The sequence below is a fragment of the Salvelinus alpinus genome, chromosome 6, assembly GCF_045679555.1.
Source record: "Salvelinus alpinus chromosome 6, SLU_Salpinus.1, whole genome shotgun sequence".
In the NCBI taxonomy this organism is placed as follows: domain Eukaryota; kingdom Metazoa; phylum Chordata; class Actinopteri; order Salmoniformes; family Salmonidae; genus Salvelinus; species Salvelinus alpinus.
Window position 1 is genome coordinate 16,406,058 of NC_092091.1, and position 20,390 is coordinate 16,426,447.

The 20,390-nt window shown below is 38.3% G+C and overlaps 2 protein-coding genes across 4 annotated transcripts; both read left to right on the forward strand.

Annotated features, from left to right (window-relative positions):
- The first annotated feature begins 1,859 nt into the window (after nucleotides 1–1,859).
- On the forward strand, nucleotides 1,860–7,086 carry LOC139578238 (troponin I, fast skeletal muscle-like). 2 transcript variants are annotated; one of them, XM_071405583.1, is made up of 7 exons: nucleotides 1,860–2,046; nucleotides 3,650–3,680; nucleotides 3,780–3,816; nucleotides 5,874–6,002; nucleotides 6,294–6,383; nucleotides 6,470–6,643; nucleotides 6,812–7,086. In XM_071405583.1, the coding sequence occupies exons 2-7, from the start codon at nucleotides 3,673–3,675 to the stop codon at nucleotides 6,890–6,892; spliced, it is 519 nt and encodes a 172-aa protein (XP_071261684.1). In that variant the 5' UTR covers nucleotides 1,860–2,046; nucleotides 3,650–3,672; the 3' UTR covers nucleotides 6,893–7,086. The 2 variants fall into 2 exon arrangements, with proteins under 2 accessions (XP_071261684.1, XP_071261685.1); XM_071405584.1 differs by lacking the exons at nucleotides 3,650–3,680; nucleotides 3,780–3,816 and having other exon boundaries at nucleotides 1,908–2,058; nucleotides 5,831–6,002.
- A 7,630-nt stretch (nucleotides 7,087–14,716) lies between these two features.
- LOC139578239 (troponin I, fast skeletal muscle-like) lies at nucleotides 14,717–18,647 on the forward strand. 2 transcript variants are annotated; one of them, XM_071405585.1, is made up of 7 exons: nucleotides 14,717–14,879; nucleotides 16,132–16,164; nucleotides 16,316–16,352; nucleotides 16,554–16,679; nucleotides 17,378–17,467; nucleotides 17,844–18,017; nucleotides 18,163–18,647. In XM_071405585.1, exons 2-7 carry the CDS (start codon nucleotides 16,157–16,159, stop codon nucleotides 18,244–18,246), a joined length of 519 nt encoding a protein of 172 aa, XP_071261686.1. In that variant the 5' UTR covers nucleotides 14,717–14,879; nucleotides 16,132–16,156; the 3' UTR covers nucleotides 18,247–18,647. The 2 variants fall into 2 exon arrangements, with proteins under 2 accessions (XP_071261686.1, XP_071261687.1); XM_071405586.1 differs by lacking the exon at nucleotides 14,717–14,879 and adding an exon at nucleotides 14,958–15,091.
- Nucleotides 18,648–20,390: the final 1,743 nt, after the last annotated feature.

Sequence of the window (20,390 nt, forward strand, 5' to 3'; positions counted from 1 at the left end):
TAGGTACTCACTACTGTAAGTCACTCTGGATAAGAGCATCTGCTAAATGACTAAACTGTAATAAAGAGCCACAGAAATATTTGCCACCACAAATTTCCCCAAAAGATTTCTAGGAGGGGCCATTACATTTTAGCAGATGGCTGGTGGATATAGAACTAGGCCTACAAGATTAGCCAGCCAGCTAATTCTGGCGCCAAATGATCTAAATAAAAATTCAGGATGGAGGATAGTCAAAGCAGGGCCGTCTCCAGGCATAAGCAACATAAGCGGTCGCTTAGGGCCCCCGGCTGCTGCAGGGCCCCCAACAAATTAGTACTATTTATTTATATTTTTTGGGGGGGGAACTCAGTCGGATCTCAATTTACTATTTCAGAGTGAGAATATTAGAATACAGCAGGTGCAATTTCGAAATGTGGTTGTGTGTCAGCAGTTTTTCTCTTGTTATGTCAGTCAATGACAGTCACTCAATTAGCCATGTCGGCTAACACTTTTTTTATTGGTAGTTAGTCTAGCCAGCTATCTAAACTTGTGGTAATCATGGCTAAATACCAACCGTGCACACAGGGCTCGTGCCCAGGGTCCCTGACCTCCAGAGGGGCCTCCATTGATTTTGTTAGACATTCTCACTCTTATCATATTAACATGGCATAAGTCATTACAAAATGTGTATAATTGCAGAAAATTTGCTTTAAAACTGCAGAAAATTTGCTTTAAAACTGCAAAAAAAAGTATCTCTATCCATGGCAAAATAGGTAGATTGCGGGAAATTTGTTGTAAAACTGAAAAAAATGAAAAAAAGATCTCTGTCCCATGTCACAATTCATAGGATTGCAGTGAACTTGCTTTAAAACTGCAACATTTTCTCTACGCCCCATGGCAAAATGTGTAGAATTGCAGGAAATAAACTGCGGTCGGTTTTATCTCAATATCAAATAATTTCTGGGTAACAGTTAAGTACCATGGGTACCTTACTCTGCCACCCAAGTCACAGACTGTTCTCTCATGGCAAGTGGTATCGTAGTGCCAAGTCTGGGACCAAAAGGCTCCTGAACAGCTTCTACCCCCAAGCCATGAGACTGCTGAGCAGTTAATCAAATGGCTACCCGGACTATTTACATTCTCACCCTTTGTATTTTATTTTATTGCACTGGCTCTAAATGCACACTCACTGGACTCCACCCACACACTCACACATACTACACTGACACTACAACACACACACACACACACACACACACACACACACACACACACAACGGGCTCAAGCATTGATTTTGATTGTTTTCAATAAAAATTGTCAGTGTATTCCAAACTCATAGTATGGAAATATGTATAAAACAAAGGCAAATACACTGGGCCTTTAAAACAAGCATTTTTCTCTCCACCGTCAAGAGCGGTGCCTCTCAAATGTTTTGCCGTGATGTGGGGGGCCCCCCTGCCAAAACTTGCTTAGGGCCCCCAAAAGGCTGGAGCCGGCCCTAGGTCAAAGTATGGATCAGACCCCTATTTTAAAATTTAAATTTAACCCTTATTTTACCGGGTAAGTTCCTACCATAATATACTGTTTTTCCAATGCTTATTATATCTGGCCCTGTAGTGTAGGCCTACTTTGACCACATTCACTTATCATTCATCGATTAAGACTTGATCACAACAAGAAACTATAGAGGGGATTAAATTGTGACAAGCAGTTTCATGTTGCTTGTTATTATTTAAGTTACAGAGCAAGATGTGGAAATATTATTGATACTGTAGTTATCTGGTTTGGCAATGTGGAGCCTATATTTAGATAACGGGGCATGTTACAGGGCATGACAGGGCAGTATATCAGGCTGACAGGGGGCCGGCAGCATCACTGACCACTACCATAAAGACTGACCTACTGGAGTAAGCATTACCATGTTGAGGGAGGGATAAACCACTGGTGTCCACCCATCAGTATTTAATACTGTGTACTCCCTCATTTAATCTGCTATTGGCTTGACATCCTCTCCCTCTCCATCTCTCACAGCTGCTCTTCATTTTTCATCATTCTTTTTCTCACAGGTGAGGATAATAGTGGGGTCTTATAGTGCTCCAGCATGCATAATGTGCTCCTGTCTCTTGACTGCTTTGAACTGTATCTAGTGTTGCAGCTGTTGGTTTCTGCACATTGACAGATAATACGATCACAGTAGTAACATGGTCCTGTATGGCTCAGTTGGTAGAGGACAGTGCTTGTAACACCAGGGTTGTGGATTCCATCCCTATGGCCACCCACATGGAAAATGTATGCATGTGTGCTGGCTAAATTGTTTTGGGATATAAGGGGGAAACAAATACAGGTCTGTATTCTCACCTTTCCTTTTTTATGTGATAGATGTTATTTTCAATGATTCATTATGTGCACATGATTGACAGATATTAAGGAATTTGAATGTTTAATTGAATTAATTGAATTGCTGAATTGTTTTGTGTCACCAGATGTGAATCTAGCTATTCAGGAAGTATAGCTAGCTCAACAGTTTGAGCCTTCTTGGTCACTAGAAATATTTTACTCCGTAGGCAGATTGCATGTATCAGCCCAGCATGATGCTCAAGGGAACCTTGTTACCTGGATGTTTTTGTTCTCCTATGTGTGTGCAATCTTATGCAATTTTTTCCTGAACAGGTAGTGTTCTAGAAATTAAATATAAATAATCATCAGAATATGAAACCTTTTTTGTATCATGAATGAATAAAAAATATACATTATTTATTTGCAAGATTTTAACATTCATGAGAAAAAAAAGTCTGTTTAAAGTGATAGTTCACTTTTTGGAAATATTAGCGTATTTTCGACTTCTTTAGGGTGTTTCCTCCAAACTGTATTTTAATTGTTTAGCTAGTTATTGGTTTCCTACAAACTGTATTTCAATTGGTTAGCTAGTTATTTAACTTGGTTAGCTAGCTAGTTATTTTGAATCGGTTTGGAGAAAACAACTTAAGGAACTTAAGGAAATTGGAAGAAAGCTACAATTAAAAAAAAAATGGTTTAACTATCCCTTTAAAGGATCAATATTATAAAGAGCGACTCATGGTTTTAACAAATTAGCAAAAATGTAGTTGTAGTTGTAGTTATAATTAAATGTAGGTCAGCAGCTCAGTAATTAAGTAGGTCATAATTTAGCATGCCAAATACCAGTTTAGATTTGTCGTCCTCAGGGAAATAAGAAACTATCATTGAGAATGTATATATATTTTTGGCATCTGAATAGGTTGAAACCCTATCTGTTAAAGCATAAAATTGTTCCAAGTGGCAAGCAGCAACATGATACATGTTTGTGAATATTTCATATCTGCATGCTTATATCTGCAATGTGAAACTAGTTGAAAGGTGTTCTGTTGACAGTGTCTAGCTGCCAAATAATATGCTAAAATCGCAGATTATCCAAATGTCCTGCATCAGCATAAAAACAAAAATACATACCCAGTAAAGTGAGCCAGGGTAGACTCCTACTTGCTGTTTAATTAAAGTGATCTCTATATCTTGTTGTGTGCTACTGTCATTTGGTGGATTCATTTTGCCATTATTACTGCTCTTCTGAGTCTATCACAGTACAACATATAAATTTATAACAACACTTGTTCTGTCAAAGATTTGAATCTTTTAATTTCTGTCTTATACAAGGTGTGAAAAAATAAACAAGCAAGATGTCAGAGTAAGTATAATATTACATTAGTCTCAATAAAATCTGAGAGGTGACTGATTGTCTGAGTGCATCGCGAACATTTCATGTGTCTACTTCTTCCTCTCACAGGAAAAAGATGACATCGAGTCGCAGGGGCCATCTGAAGGTAAATATACTGATTTAACCCAATTTCAGCTTCCAATATGAAAAACTGTTTTGTTCTTACTCTCCTTTGATTGAACATTTACAGTACCAGTCAAAAGTTCGGACAGACCTACTCATTCAAGGGTTTTTCTTTATTTTTACTATTTTCTACATTGTAGAATAATAGTGAAGATTTCAAAACTATTAAATAACACATATGGAATCATGTAGTAACCAAAAAAAAGTGTTAAACAAATCAAAATATATTTTATATTTTAGATTCTTCAAAGTAGCCACCCTTTGCCTTGATGATAGCGTTTTGCACACTATTAGCATTCTCTCAACCAGCTTCATGAGGAATGATTTTCCAACAGTCTTGAAGGAGTTCCCACATATGCTGAGCACTTGTTGGCTGCTTTTCCTTCACTCTGCGGGTCCAACTCATCCCAAACCATCTCAATTGGGTTGAGGTCTGGTGATTCTGGAGGCCAGGTCATCTGATGCAGCACTCCCTCACTCTCCTTCTTGGTCAAATAGCCCTTACACAGCCTGGAGGTGTGTTGGGTCGTTGTCCTGTTGAAAACAAATGATAGTCCCACTAAGTGCAAACCAGATGGGATGGCATATCACTGCAGAATGCTATGGTAGCAATGCTGGTTAAGTGTGCCTTGAATTCTAAATAAATCACAGACAGTGTTACCAGCAAAGCACCGTCACACCATCACACCTCCTCCTCTCAGCTTCACGTTGGGAACCCCACATGCGGAGATCATCCGTTCACCTACTCTGCGTCTCACAAAATCTCAAATTTGGACATCATCAGACCAAAGGACAGATTTCCACCGGTCTAATGTCCATTGCTCATGTTTCTTGGCCCAAGCAAGTCTCTTCTTATTATTGGTGTCCTTTAGTAGTGGTTTCTTTGCAGCAATTCGACCATGAAGGCCTGATTTACGCAGTCTTCTCTGAACAGTTGATGTTGAGATGTGTCTGTTACTTTGTTAAGCATTTATTTGGGAAGCAATTTCTGAGGCTGGTAACTCTAATGAACTTATCCTCTGCAGCAGAGGTTACTCTGGTTCCTACTTTCAGTGGCGGTCCTCATGAGAGCCAGTTTCATCATAGCGCTTGATGGTTTTCGCGACTGCACTTGAAGAAACGTTAAAATTTCTTTACATTTTCTGCATTGACTGACCGTCATGTCTTAAAGTAATGATGGACTGTCATTTCTCTTTACTTATTTGAGCTGTTCTTTCCATAATATGGACTCGGTATTTTATCAAACAGGGCTATCTTCTGTGTACCACACCTACCTCGTCACAACACAACTGACTGGCTGAAACGCATTAAGAAGGAAAGAAATTCTACAAATGACCTTTTAACTAGGCACACCTGTTAATTGAAATGCCTTCCAGGTGACTACCTCATGAAGCTGGTTGGGAGAATGCCAAGAGTGTGCAAAGCTGTCATCAAGGCAAAGGGTGACTACTTTGAAGCGTCTCAAATATAAAATATATTTTGGTGCGTTTAATGCTTTTTTGGTTACTACATGATTCCATATGTGTTATTTCATAGTTTTGATGCCTTCACTATTATTCTACAATGTATAAAATAGTAAAAATAAAGAAAAACCCTTGAATGAATAGGTGTGTCCAAACTTTTGACTCATACTGTGTCTATACAGGTAAGTCAATTAAGAACCCATTCTTATTTGAAATGATGACATGTCAAAAGTGTGAGCACAGTAGCAATATACAATACAAATACCTTTCCTTATTTAATTAAATACCCACAAATGAACTATGTGTACAAGTGATTGTGTAAAATGTATCAAGACAAACACAAACGGCAGAAACACATTAGCTGGCAGTTGCCTGAAGTTAACGTGCTTAGGCTCTCAATTATTTATTCAGACACTTGGTAATACCACAAGGTTACTTTCTTGAATTTATAAGGAAATACAATACATTTGAGAGTGCCTGAAATTGATGCTAGGCCTAACTTTGCATTGGTGATTCCTACATGTTTTGGTGTAGTCGTGTTAGCTGCTCTGACACCTATTCTTCCCCTGGCCTCCAGAGCTTGATGCTTGCGATTGCCAAAGACCTCCTGGAGAAAGAAGCAGCAGACTTGATAACAGAAAAGGCAGCTTTTATAGCAGAAAACTGCCCTGCTCCGGTATTGTCTGGGGGTCTTCCTGAGCTGCAGGTATTTTACCATTCTAACCAGTTAATTCTCATTTAGTCTGCTTTGAATACCTGACATATACAATAATTCATACAACCATACAATTGGTACCACAAAAATCCTAACCTAATTATCTTTCATGTTACATATTTGATTTTGAGATACGTGTTAAGGCGGCATTTGGATTTATTTGATTTGCATAGAAATGAAAATGAATTGAATGAGATGGATCTGTGCCAAAAGCTGAAGAGACCATTAAGATACACTGTGTTTCTCATACAAATGAACTGTGATATGTTTGTGTGTCAACAGGAAATGCTTAAAAAGTTGGCCCAGACCATTGACAAGGTTGATGAGGATAGATATGACGCCGAGGCAAAAGTGAAGAAGACAGACAAAGAGGTACAGTACATTGCATTCCATATTGTCTTCATCCTGGAAACATATAGCGCTGGTTTTGACTATGTGTTGACTCACCCTCTTCACAGATTGAGGACTTGAGAATGAAAGTGGTTGAGATCCAGGGCATAAAGAAGCCAGCTCTGAAGAAAGTGCGTATGTCTGCTGATGCTATGCTTGCAGCTCTGCTGGGCACCAAGCACAAGGCTTCCATGGATTTCAGAGCCAACTTGAAAGAAGTGAAGAAGGAAGTCAAAGAGGAGGTGGGTATTTGTGGGGGAAATTACGAAGCAGAGAATCACAGTACTTTAGGAGTTGGCGGCAGTTGTCCCGAATGTGCTCAGAACTTTGAGGAAAGGATCAGTTACATGAATTTCATATTACATCCTCAAACACTAAGAATGTCACATCGTACATTTTATGTCATGCAGGAGGAAGTCGGTGACTGGCGTAAGAACGTTGATGAACAGGCTGGCATGGACGGCAGGAAGAAGAAGTTTGAGACCGCATAAATTACTGAATTTGTTTTTGAATCCATCTTTTAGGTTATGTTGTTGTACCGTCACAGAGTTAGAGTCATTTTGTCAATCTATTTAACTTAAACGTATGTCTTATGTCAATAGTAAAAAGCTATTGAAGAAAACGTATTTTACCTATGTCCAATATTCATGCCAAAGCACAGTAATTAAATGAATGCTTTGAAGAAGACAGTCTTTTTTTGTTACTTTTGATATGTATATTTCTTGAATACAGTGGAGAATGCTGAGGGGAGGATGGCTCATAATAATAGTTGGAACAGAGCAAATGGAATGGCATCAAACACCTGGAAACCATATGTGTGATGTATTTGATACCATTCCACCCACTCCACTCCAGTCATTACCACGAGCCCATCCTTTCCAACCTCCTGTGCTTGAACATTGGTATGCATGTGGGACATCCATAACTAGGGCTTTTCCAAATATTAATGGGTTGCACTTACGTCACTTATGTGCACCTACCAGACAGCTGTGTCAAGGTTCTCTATTCCCTCCCCCAATGAAATATCAACTTATCAGGAACATTGAAAATCACAACCTAGCATAAGATAATACTGGTGTAAAAAGACGCCTAAGCAGAGTCCACACTTCCGGTTTCCAGGAGAAACTGAAGTTAGGTTGAAAACACTGTATCCCTGAAAACCGGAAACATTTGCTTTTTGCAACCCTGCAGAGTGAATTAATGTAATATATTTGTTGTAAGAATATAGGAATATATTTCCTACAAACATTTCATCATAAATGTCAACGTCATTAGAATATAATGTGTCATGCGAAATAACTTGATGAAAACACAATTTAATTCAAACTCAATAACGATTGGCTTGATTTAGTTACACATTTTAGATGTGTATTAATCATTTAAAATATGTTTTATATTTAATTAAACATTTCATAATTGAATAAAGAATATAATAAACAATTTACAATAATAAAGTTATTATATAATTAGTAATATAATATATATAAATAAATATAATCTCTCCATCTCTCTCTCGCTCTCGCTCTCTTTCAATCTCTCGCTCCTTCTCCCCATCTCACCTTTGAGCAACAGAGGGCTTTTTGCTTGCCCACTTTTTGCTCAGGAATTTGTCATTATTTGTAGATATTCAATTTACAGGTGTATTGCAATGCAAATGAAGTTGGATTGAGGAACTCTAGTCCTGCAAATGGTGAGTAACACTTTTTTCTCCTTTTTAAAAATCCTTAAAAAAATGGATTCCTGAGGCCAAAAATTGTTCTGACAATAATGACAAATACAGAAATTGTTCAACAGTTTCACTTTAATGCCATTGATAGCATGGTTCCCTTGTTAAACTTGACAACCCCTTTTTCCATTTTTTATTTTAAAGGTGCAATCTGCAATTGGTACTTCCATTTTTTACTTTTAAATTATTTCTATATACACATTGATTATTGAAGAACATAACTTAAAAATGCCTCATGAGCTTAGTTCAACTGTATTTTACTCCAATGTTTGTAAACAGTGTAAACAATATCTTTATAGTCTCAAAACATGGTTAAAATTATCATTTTGATTACATGGATGGTTAGTCCTTGCGTCAATAGCTCTGTTTATGAATTTGAGCGTGTTTACATTTCTCCAGCCTCATCCCTCCACTTTTTGTCAAAACAGTGGCAGGGAAGTCGCTTTCTATTGTTTGAACTGCAGACTGACCCTTTAACAATTGCCTTCTAATTATTGAAAATGGAATTATCATCAATCACCCAAAAGTGGTTCAAGGATATATCAACGTTGACCCTTGCTTAACCGGGTTTATCTATCCATGTCGTCAGTGCTTAACTGGGATGGCTTTGTCAAACCTTTCCAACATGGTTGGTATGGAAGCCAAGTGGCAGCTCAGGTTTTGGGAGACACCTTGCAGAAAGGGAAATTTATGATGTGAGTTGGAGGAAAGGGTTGCTGGTATTTCAGGAGCCCACAGTTCCTTTGGCCTAAGGAGTCTCCAACACCACAAGGTCCCTGGGTGTCTGCTGATTCATCACTAGTCTACATATATATACCCTGTTTGATTTGTTCTTTGCCTGTGACTTACCAGTTTCTCCCCTTCTTCACCAAGTGTGTCCTGTCCTCCTCATCTCATAGGTGAGAACCTCTCTTTTCCTCCTCTCTGATCTTTCTATCACACAGGATCTGTCTTACTGATACATAAGGTTGGATGTGACTTATTGATAAATAATGGAATACAGTCTCACCGTGGGGGGTAATTAAGACTTACACAGTGCACATTTATAGACGTTGATGATAAGGGGATTTCATGGCTACATTTACACAGATATCCACTAACAGGTAGCACCTGGAAATGATCGCACTAAGTGACACCTGTCACAAGTTCACTACATTTGAATACAGGTGAATACATTGAGGTAAATATGTCAGGGTGGATACTATGAAAGACTATTGAGCCTGTCTAGACAGAATGATGTGGCCGACGGGCCTCTGTGTTAGACAGTGTGACCCTGTGTGGAGGGTGGGGGGGGAGTCCTGCTCAAGGGCTATACTCTAGCATGGAAGGCGGTTGAAGACATTAACTTAGCTATACCCATACCAAAACCAAGTTTTTTTTTGTGGTATTTAAGGCTTTTATATTTTTTTGTTATGTATGTTGCTCAGATATTCAATGTGAATAACTGTCATGGATAGCGATATGGGATTTGTGATAGAGATCTAGAATTTTGATTATACTGTAACTCGAATGTGATAACTAGGTTACAGCAGACAGTGTTTACTGAAGGGGGCTTCTAGGCCCTTGGTTCGTGGTCCGTTCCTCTTGGGCTACAGCTAAGAACTGGGTGTGCCACACGTGTGAAACATTTGGTAACCTACAGAATAGTTTCAGATCCACTGGTCACTTGATAGAGCATGGTGCTTGCAACACTCAACTGTTATGCCATGTCTATCAGGTATTTGAAAGTAACAGCCCAATACATCTTTTCATTATCATGTATGTTCCTAGTTGAACAGATTGGAAAAGGATGTATTTGCAAGAGTTTTTATTGTACATTTCTCTGTTTGCTGAAGTATACTTAAAGTAGGAGCATTTATTTGATCATTTGAATATGAATGAATATGAACGTATTTGAACTGAATGTGTCATTGACTTTAAACTAGAGAAAACAGAGAAGTTCTTAAAAACATAATTCCTATTCTTAACATTGCTATACATTGATGATGTGTGGTTTAACAACAGTGTCTTACAACATTTGAGCCATACTGTATTGCTTAAAATAATAATCAAAGATTTGATTGAGGGGCTTTACATGACAGAAAGTATGCTCCCCAAAATGCACGAGGAAAAGTGAAAGAGATGTAATGACGGGGTTCACTAAGGACGCAGGTTGTAGTGATTTGAGTGATACCAAGATGTTCTCAGTGTGGAGCAGCACGATGATGCCTGCAGAGGTTTTGTGTGCTAATGACATCAATAAAGTAACAGCCCATGAATGTCAGGGGTGACTCTTGTCTCCAGCTGTCCAAATTTAGCCTGATCAAAATTGTTCCAACAAGTTTTAACAGTCAAATGGATCAGATTTCCCCTCCCTTCCTTGATGTGTCCAAATTGCTCCATTAGCAGCCAGTGTTCATTAATCATTCTTGAGCTGGATACACAAGCCTGTTCTAATTTTAGGCTTATGAGGCAAATAGCACCCTGCGGTGCACGCTAATGCTAAAAACATTTATCTTCCTCATTGTCTTTTTGTTACAGCGTCTGAAGCACACATTCCTCCATCATGTCTGAGTAAGTATCCATTACCTTGTTGTTTGCCACATTTTCTTCTTTTCACAGGATTTTAGATAGTGTTGCAAAAATGAGGTAGCTTTCCCAAAATTCTCTAGTTTTCCAGAAATCCCGGTTGGAAGACTCCCGTAATCAGGAGTGAATAAGCAGGAATCTGGAATCTTCCAACCAGAATTTCTGAAAAACCTGGGAATCTTCGGAAAGTTACAGATTTTTGCATCCCTAGTCTTAGACAAGCATAGTGTTAGAAAGTAGGGATTTTTTTAAATACCAACTCAGAATAAATAAACAAACAGACAAAGAACCATACAAACAAAAAACAAACAGCAAACCCTAACCCTAATATTGAACAATTGCTAGTATGCCTAAACCGTACTCTAACATGGGCAAATATACACACATACAGTACCTTCAGAAGGTATTCAGACCCCTTGACTTTTTCCACATTTTGTTACATCAAAGCCTTATTCTAAAATGGATTTAAAAACAAAAAATCCTCAGCAATCTACACACAATACCACATAATGACAAAGCAAAACCAGGTTTTTAGAAATTTTTGCAAATTTTTGCAAATGTATTAAAAATAAAAATTAAAAATAACTTATTTACATGAGTATTCAGACCCATCGCTATGCTCAGGTGCATCCTGTTTCCATTGATCATCCTTGAGATGTTGCTACAACTTGATTGGAGTCCACCTGTGGTAAATTCAATTGATTGAACATGATTTGGAAAGGCACACACATATAAGGTCCCACAGTTGACAGTGCATGTCAGAGCAAAAACCAAGCCATGAGGTCGAAGGAATTGTCCGTAGAGCTCCAAGACAGGATTGTGTCGAGGCACATACCTGGAGAAGGGTACCAAAACATTTCTGCAGCATTGATAGTCCCCAAGAACACAGTGGCCTCCATCATTCTGAAATGGAAGAAGTTTGGATCCACTAAGACCGGCCAAACTGAGCAATCGGGGGAGAAGGGTCTTGGTCTGGGAGGTGACCTAGAACCTGATGGTCACTCTGACAGAGCTCTAGAGTTCCTCTGTGGAGATGGGAGAACCTTCCAGAAGGACAACTGTCTCTGCAGCCCTCCACCAATCAGGCCTTTATGGTAGAGTGCCAAGACGGAAGCCACTCCTCAGTAAAAGGCACATGACCACCCGGCTTTGATTTGCCAAAAGGCATCTAAAGACTCTCAGACCATGAGAAACAAGATTCTCTGAACGCTTTGGCCTGAATGCCAAGTGTCACGTCTGGAGGAAACCTGGCAGAAACTCTCCAAATACAGGTCTGCCAAGCTTGTAGCGTCATACCCAAGAATACTCGATGCTGTAATCGCTGCCAAAGGTGTTTCAACAAAGTACTGAGTAAAGGGTCTGAATACTATAAATGTTATATTTCCATTTCTTTATTTGTTATAAATTTGTAAAAATGTTTAAAGACCTGTTTTTGCTTTGTCACTATGGGGTATTGTGTGTAGATTGATGAGGGTAAAAAACAATTAAATACATTATAGAATAAAGCTGTAACGTACCAAAATGGGAAAAAAGTCAAGGGGTCTGAATACTTTCCGAAGGCAATAATATGTAAAGAAAAGTATGAAATAAATTACATAGAAATTGAGCAGGATGCTTTCTCATTGCCAGCGTACAAACTATTGGGTTTGAGTCTTTCACAACAACAACGTGAGAAAAGTCTATTTGAACTTTTTTGACCTTCCCATTCTATTCAGCATGCTATAGAATATCACTGATACAACCCTTGGTCAACATATTGACCAGTCATGTCCCTTCAACATATTAACCAGTCATGTCTCTTCAACATGTTAACCAGTCATGTCCCTTCAGCATATTGACCAGTCATGTCCCTTCAGCATGTTAACCAGTCATGTCCCTTCAGCATGTTAACCAGTCATGTCCCTTCAGCATATTGACCAGTCATGCCCCTTCAGCATGTTAACCAGTCATGTCCCTTCAGCATGTTAACCAGTCATGTCCCTTCAGCATATTGACCAGTCATGTCCCTTCAGCATGTTAACCAGTCATGTCCCTTCAGCATATTGACCAGTCATGCCCCTTCAGCATGTTAACCAGTCATGTCCCTTCAGCATGTTAACCAGTCATGTCCCTTCAGCATATTGACCAGTCATGTCCCTTCAGCATGTTAACCAGTCATGTCCCTTCAGCATGTTAACCAGTCATGTCCCTTCAGCATATTGACCAGTCATGCCCCTTCAGCATGTTAACCAGTCATGTCCCTTCAGCATGTTAACCAGTCATGTCCCTTCAGCATGTTAACCAGTCATGTCCCTTCAGCATATTGACCAGTCATGCCCCTTCAGCATGTTAACCAGTCATGTCCCTTCAGCATGTTAACCAGTCATGTCCCTTCAGCATATTGAACATGAACATGGTGGAAACATGAACATAAACATGAACATGGTGGAAACATGAAAATGAACATGAACATGAACATGAACATGGTGGAAACATGAACATGAACATGGTGGAAACATGAACATGGTGGAAACATGAACATGAACATGGTGGAAACATGAACATGAACATGGTGGAAACATGAACATGGTGGAAACATGAACATGAACATGGTGGAAACATGAACATGAACATGGTGGAAACATGAACATGAACATGGTGGAAACATGAACATGGTGGAAACATGAACATGGTGGAAACATGAACATGAACATGGTGGAAACATGAACATGAACATGGTGGAAACATGAACATGAACATGGTGGAAACATGAACATGAACATGGTGGAAACATGAACATGAACATGGTGGAAACATGAACATGAACATGAACATGGTGGAAACATGAACATGAACATGGTGGAAACATGAACATGAACATGAACATGGTGGAAACATGAAACATGGAAATGGTATCAATTTTGTGATTCTGTGTTGTGTTAAATTATTTTACTCCTTTCAGATTTGGTCCCTCCATGCTTTTGGATGTAAGGTATTCTGGAGTATGGTTGGAAAAAAGTTGACTTTCTGAAAAATCATCTTATTTGCTTCTGATTCTGGGAATCTTCCAACCGGGATTTCTGGAAAACCTGGTAATCTTGGGAAAGTTACTGGAATTTTGCAACCCTAATTCTGGAGACACCTAGAACATCTGGGGTGGAGGTTATCTATTAAACACATCTGAGTTATTAACCACAAGATGTCAGTATAGTAGAGTACTTTTTATTTCTGCTGATCCTTCCTCTCTCTCTCATTCACTCTACCCCACTCTCTCAATTCAATACAATACCCTTTCTCTGACCCAGATTCCTCTTTGACCAACAAACAGGCATGCCCCCCCCCATTTTTTTTGTTGTTGAAGGTATAGCAATGGAAAAAGGGGGGAAGTTGGTGAGTTTTGAACAAACAATGGCAATTGCACTGTTCACCAAATGTAGCCAAGCAGAATCATGAGTAGAGTAGTATTTCACTTACTAAGTTTTATTTACTAGTTTGTTTAACTCCATTTGTCATGTGTGTTGGCCTGATTAAGCACTCAACGTATTATCAATATGGCCTAACATATAATTAACAGTTGCTGTGCTTTTAGGTTTGAAGGAAACATGATGGAATTGAGGTTTATTGTGTTTTGTCTTTAAGACAATAAATCCATTTCTGATTTCAATACAATTTAAATTTCTGAGTGCTTTACTGATTCGATAAAATAACCACTTTTAAAACTGTATTAGGATTTTCAAGTACTTGTTTTTCTAGAATTAATAATATGATTCACTTGTTGAATTATATTACTATGATTCACTTGTTGAAGTAGACTCCCACTTCAATTCATTTAGATTTTAGAAATACAGTATCATATTTTTTATATTCACTCTTATCTATAAATACTTTCCCTATCCCTCCCATACTGAACTGTAATTCTATACTTACTGCTCAGAGCAACATATGTCTTGAAAGACATCTTGAAGGAAAGAACATTTATGAGGTGAACAGGGCTGGGCATAGTGTATTTCAGGAGCTCGATGTTCCATTGGTCTGACATGGAAACTACTTCCATAAAGAGGACCCAGTGTTTCTGCTGATGCATCATCCGACACCATATATACCGTTTTCATGTTTCACCGCATGTCGCTTGCCAGGGTGCTAGTCTTCCATTCTTCCTCCTGGTGTGTTCTGGCCTCCTCCTCCTCCTCCTCTTCCTCTCATAGGTGAGAATCTCTCTTTTCCTGTCTCTCTATCAAACTCTTAAAAGCACAAGGAATATAAATAGACTAAAGGGCCTCCCAACCAATGGCAATCTTAACAATCCAACACACTCACTGCACATGGGTGTATTTCTGTTCACCACTTTATGGATCATTACCAAATGGAACATATGGAACAGATATATTCACCAGGCAAAACAGGTGAAAACATTGAGGTAAATAAGTCAGACTTTCTTTCTTTTTGTAAAACTTTGACTACGGTTCTGGTTAGGGGCTATACTCTAGCAGTCAAAGCTGGTAAAGACACAACATAAATACAGACCTCTGAGTTATTGAGTTTCAGATAAAGATCTCAGGCACAGAATGTTCTGTGTGAGATTCAATGATTATATTTGGATTATTGTTAATTCAATATAAAATGGTAAGTTCATAGTGTTATACATTGGGATGGAGAATATGATAGCTGGGAAAGTTTTTTCGTTTTCCATTCAAGAAATGCGGTACATGTTTATTTGAGGTGGTGGATGGAGTAACAGCTTTGCAGTACTATGTAATAGACAGCATGCTAAATGCCATGTTAATTGATATGTACAGGTCAACAAAAATAAAAAGTGGAGTTTTGTGATAGATCTTAGCTTGCTAAATTGTGTGGTTGACATGATGATTTGAAATTAAATAATTAATTAGATTCGATTATGAATTAATGGGAAAGTAACGCTTTTTTGATGTTTTCAATTATCAATAACTTTTAACTGAGACTTACAGTAAATGTTGGGGAAGAAAATAGCAAACCATTATATCCATTGATGAGTGTGAGTACCTTGATTCAACACGATGACATCTGTCTACAGAATGAAGAAGATGCTGTTGATTTATGTATTTAGGAAGGATTTTCTGATATACAGCTCCGCGGCAGGTTAATAAATCAATAAATTGCGTCTCTGAAGGCAGCAGCAGTTAAAGTTGATTAGGGTTTCACATTCTAACAACCATAAAACAAGTCAGACGACTCTAGCAGTCCAGATATAGCTTTCTCGGAATTGCTTCAGACTCTAGCTCTGAAAATGTATCATATTTCCCCTAAGAACCTAGTTTGGCCAAGTGTTCCCCAATCTTCAGCTCAATATCACAGTATGATCTTTAGACCAGACATGTCTCTCGCTTTTGCACCTATTGCACCCTACTGATATTAAAAATGTTTATTTTTTAATCATAAGTACCAAAGCAAGTTTTCTCTGTTGTGCCTTCTATTCAGGGTGTGAAACACAACAACAGCCAAGATGTCAGAGTAAGTCATGAAATGTGTCTAATATTCACTAAAAGTGTAATTCCAGACTTTCAGCCTGACACAAAACATGTCCAATCCACCCTTATGTTCTCTCAGCAATGCACATACCTGTTATATCCCTAACAACATGTCAAATCCATGTTTTTCACAGTAAAAAGATGACATCGAGCCGCAGGCATCATCTGAAGGTGAACCAAGAAAATGAATTGTGGTCCATTGGATGAAACAAGTATTACACACCAATGTCCAGTACTTGACTGAATTAGTTTGGGCATAAATTAGACTGGTTTTATAACTTTTCAACCTCTTTAATCCTTTTGGTAATCTTTTGTGGACCAATACTACATAGTAGACTGTGTTTGTCTTTACTATGTTTCTTTGTCCTACAGAGCTTGGTGCTCCAGATTGCGTTTGAGCTGATTGAAGTGGAGAAAAAGGAGGCTGTGCAGGAGAAAGCCAGTTTCATGGCTGAGCTCCCCGCCCTGGATTTGTCTGGAGATCAAGCGGCGCTGGTGGTACGATACAATGCTAATAATTAATTCATTTACACAACCTTCACACATCTGGAGACTTACATTTCCCTCACTAACTTTAAACATCAGCTATCTGAGCAGCTAACCGATCGCTGCAGCTGAACATAGTCCATCTGTAAATAGCCCACCCAATCTACCTACCTCATCCCCATATTGTTTTTATTTACTTTGCTGCTCTTTTGCACACCAGTATCACTACTTACACACCATCATCTGATCATCATCATCTGCTCATCTATCACTCCAGTGTTAATCTGCTAAATTGTAATGACTTTGCTACTATGGCCTATTTATTGCCTTACCTCCTCATGCCATTTGCACACACTGTATATAGACTTTCTTTTTTTTCTATTGTGTTATTGACTGTACGCTTGTTTATTCCATGTGTAACTCTGTGTTGTTGTTTCTGTCGCACTGCTTTGCTTTATCTTGGCCAGGTCGCAGTTGTAAATGAGAACTTGTTCTCAACTAGCCTACCTGGTTAAATAAAGGTCAAATAAAACATCTACTCCAACGTATTTAGGCCTCACAATTGGTGGTTCTTGTAATAAGCAATGTGGATTTGCCTACAAAGTACACAGACTCTAAATAACTGATGCCTGAAGAGACTGATTCCTTCAGGAGAGAAGAGATTCTCGTACAAATTACCTGACTGATTTGATGTGTATGTGTACCAACAGGAAATGCTCAAAAAGTTAGCCCATACCATCGACAAGGTTGATGAGGACAGATATGACGCAGAGTCCAAGGTGACGAAGGCAGACAAGGAGGTAGATTCTATTTCATCTTGTCCTCATCATGAAACAAACATATACCTACATGTACATATTACCTAAATTTCCTCGACTAACCGGTGCCCCCACACACTGACTCTGTACCGGTACCCCCTGTATATAGCCTCGCTACTGTTCTTTTATTGTTACTCTTTAATTATTATTATTATTATAAAAACATTTCTTTATTTCCGTTTATCTGAGTAAGTACTTTCTTAACACTTTTTTTCTTAAAACTGCATTGTTGGTTAAGGGCTTGTAAGTAAGCATTCACTTTAAGGTCTACACCTGTTGTATTTGGCGCATGTGACAAATAAAATTAGATTTTTGACACAGCAAATCTTATCTTCCTCCTGACTTGCTCACGTCACAGATTGAGGACTTGAGAATGAAAGTGGTTGAGATCCAGGGCATGAAGAAGCCAGCTCTGAAGAAAGTGCGTATGTCTGCTGATGCTATGCTTCAGGCTCTGCTGGGCACCAAGCACAAGGCTTCCATGGATTTCAGAGCCAACTTGAAAGAAGTGAAGAAGGAAGTCAAAGAGGAGGTGGGTATTTGCGTGGAAACCTACAAAGCAGAGAATCACAGTACCCGAGTATTGTGTCCCAAATGTGTTCTGAGCTTTGGGGAAATGATCAGTTATTTCATATTTTATCCTCTATTTGTGACATCACAAACTTTCTGTAATGCAGGCAGTGGATGCAGTTGGTGACTGGCGCAAGAACGTTGATGAACAGGCTGGCATGGACGGCAGGAAGAAGAAGTTTCAGGGTTAAACACATTCATTTTTCAGTCATAGCCGACTTTTGTGTTTTGTCGTATTGTGGTACAGAGACGGATTTCTATGACCTTGTTGTTAGGCATCCCTGCAGGAAGAGGATCTTTGATTTTAAAATGCTGTTATTTTTTGATACTGTAGGTTCAAATATGTATTCGACACTATGGTTTTGGATATCTCTCTCTCTTTTTTTCTCTCGCTGTCTCTCTTTCTTTCTCTTTAACTTTTCAGTGCAATTTGCAAATGTTTTTGGCTATTGTATAGTGAGGTGGAAAGGGTAAATATTTGTAGCTTTACCCACTCTTAACATCACACAGCTTTCCATCTGCATCTGTAACATTCACTAAAAGGAGTATATTCACTAACAAAAAAATAAAAATAAAAACAATTTAAAAAGCTTGTGAATGTTTTTGTAGTGTTTTCCTACAAGATCATTGCCCGTTAGGCCCAAATTGTCACTGGGCGTGCTTCTGCCAGCGAAAACATTACACTCAAAGAGTGCGTGCATATTTGCCCAGATGAGCCCTTAGATCACAATATCTTTGAGTCTGTAAGATTCTGTAATTGATCCAGCAGCCCTGCTGTAGGATGTTAATTTGTGTTATGCCAAGCTTGCATTTAGATCTGGAAATTGGACCTGTGCAATGAATAGATCCAACCCAATAAATATAACTAATATTTACAGGATTCCATGGATCTAGATCAGGGGAAAATTATTAAATACTTAATATTTCTATTCTTGTTATTGATATTTAGAATTTAAAATTGAAAAACAACAACAAACACACAACCCTGGATTGAACAACCAATTATGATTTGCTAAGTAACCAACCTCCTATTTAATCCAGATGAACAAATTGTTATCAGATGTATACCGTAGTTTGTAAAAGAAACATATTCTTAACATCTGTTTTAGCTAATGGAAAGGCATTGGGAAATGGTCATGTGATATTAGTGTACCATGAATGCCCTTTAATAATAATAATATTAATAATAATATTAATAATGATGATGATAATGATAATAACTGATTTCATATATATAGTAATTTTCCAGATGCTCCACCAGAGGAAGCCTCCATATGTTGAAATATTAGGATGTTTGGGCTGCCATTTTTTTGTAACCTTTATTTTAGCAGGGAGTCTTATTGAGACCGAGGTTTATTTTGACAAGACCAGCAACAATTCCACATTCAAAGTTAGAGATGCAAAAAAATATGAAAATACAATTATAGAAAAACAATCCTCTGTGAAGAGGTCCTATACCAACAATCTGAACTGCCGAAAGGCACCAACGTGTCCAACTGAATGGTTGAAGGGTATTCTGAAGATTGTTCCATATGTGAGGTACTATTAAAACTAAAAGATTCTTTAACTACATCTGTATTGACGGAAGGATTTCAAGAGTTAGCTATCCAAGTATGGTTTCTCGTAAATATGACCAGAGAATGTCAAAATAGATAGATACATGTATTAAGAAGACATTAGTGGATAAACATATGCAGTAAGCTATTTACCCACAAACATGATCAGAACTTCTCACGAGTCACCAACCCTGATCCGGTAGCACCCCCCCCCCCCCCCCCCCACTGAGTAGCATAGCTAGCATAGCGTCACAAGTAACTTGTAGCATCTAAATATCATTAAATCACAAGTCCAAGACACCAGATGAAAGATACAGGTCTTGTGAATAAAGCCACCATTTCAGATTTTTAAAATGTTTTACAGGGAAGACACAATATGTAAATCTATTAGCTAACCACGTTAGCAAAGGACACAATTTTTTTACTCCCAACAGCTTTTTCCTGCGTCAGTAGCTATCACTAATTCGACTAAATAAAAATATATATAGCCACTAACCAAGAAACAACTTCATAAGATGACAGTCTGATAACATATTTATGGTATAGCATAGTTTTTTTTTTGAAAAATGTGAATTTTTCAGGTATAAATCACAGTTCTACATTGCAGCTGCAATCTGAAATAGTGCTGACCCAGCCAGAACAATTACAGAGACCAACGTCATATAACGAATTACTCATCTTAAAACATTTCAGAAAAATACACAGCGTACAGATATTGAAAGCCCAACATCTGGTGAATCCAAACAATATTTCAGATTTATTAAATGTTTTATAACGAA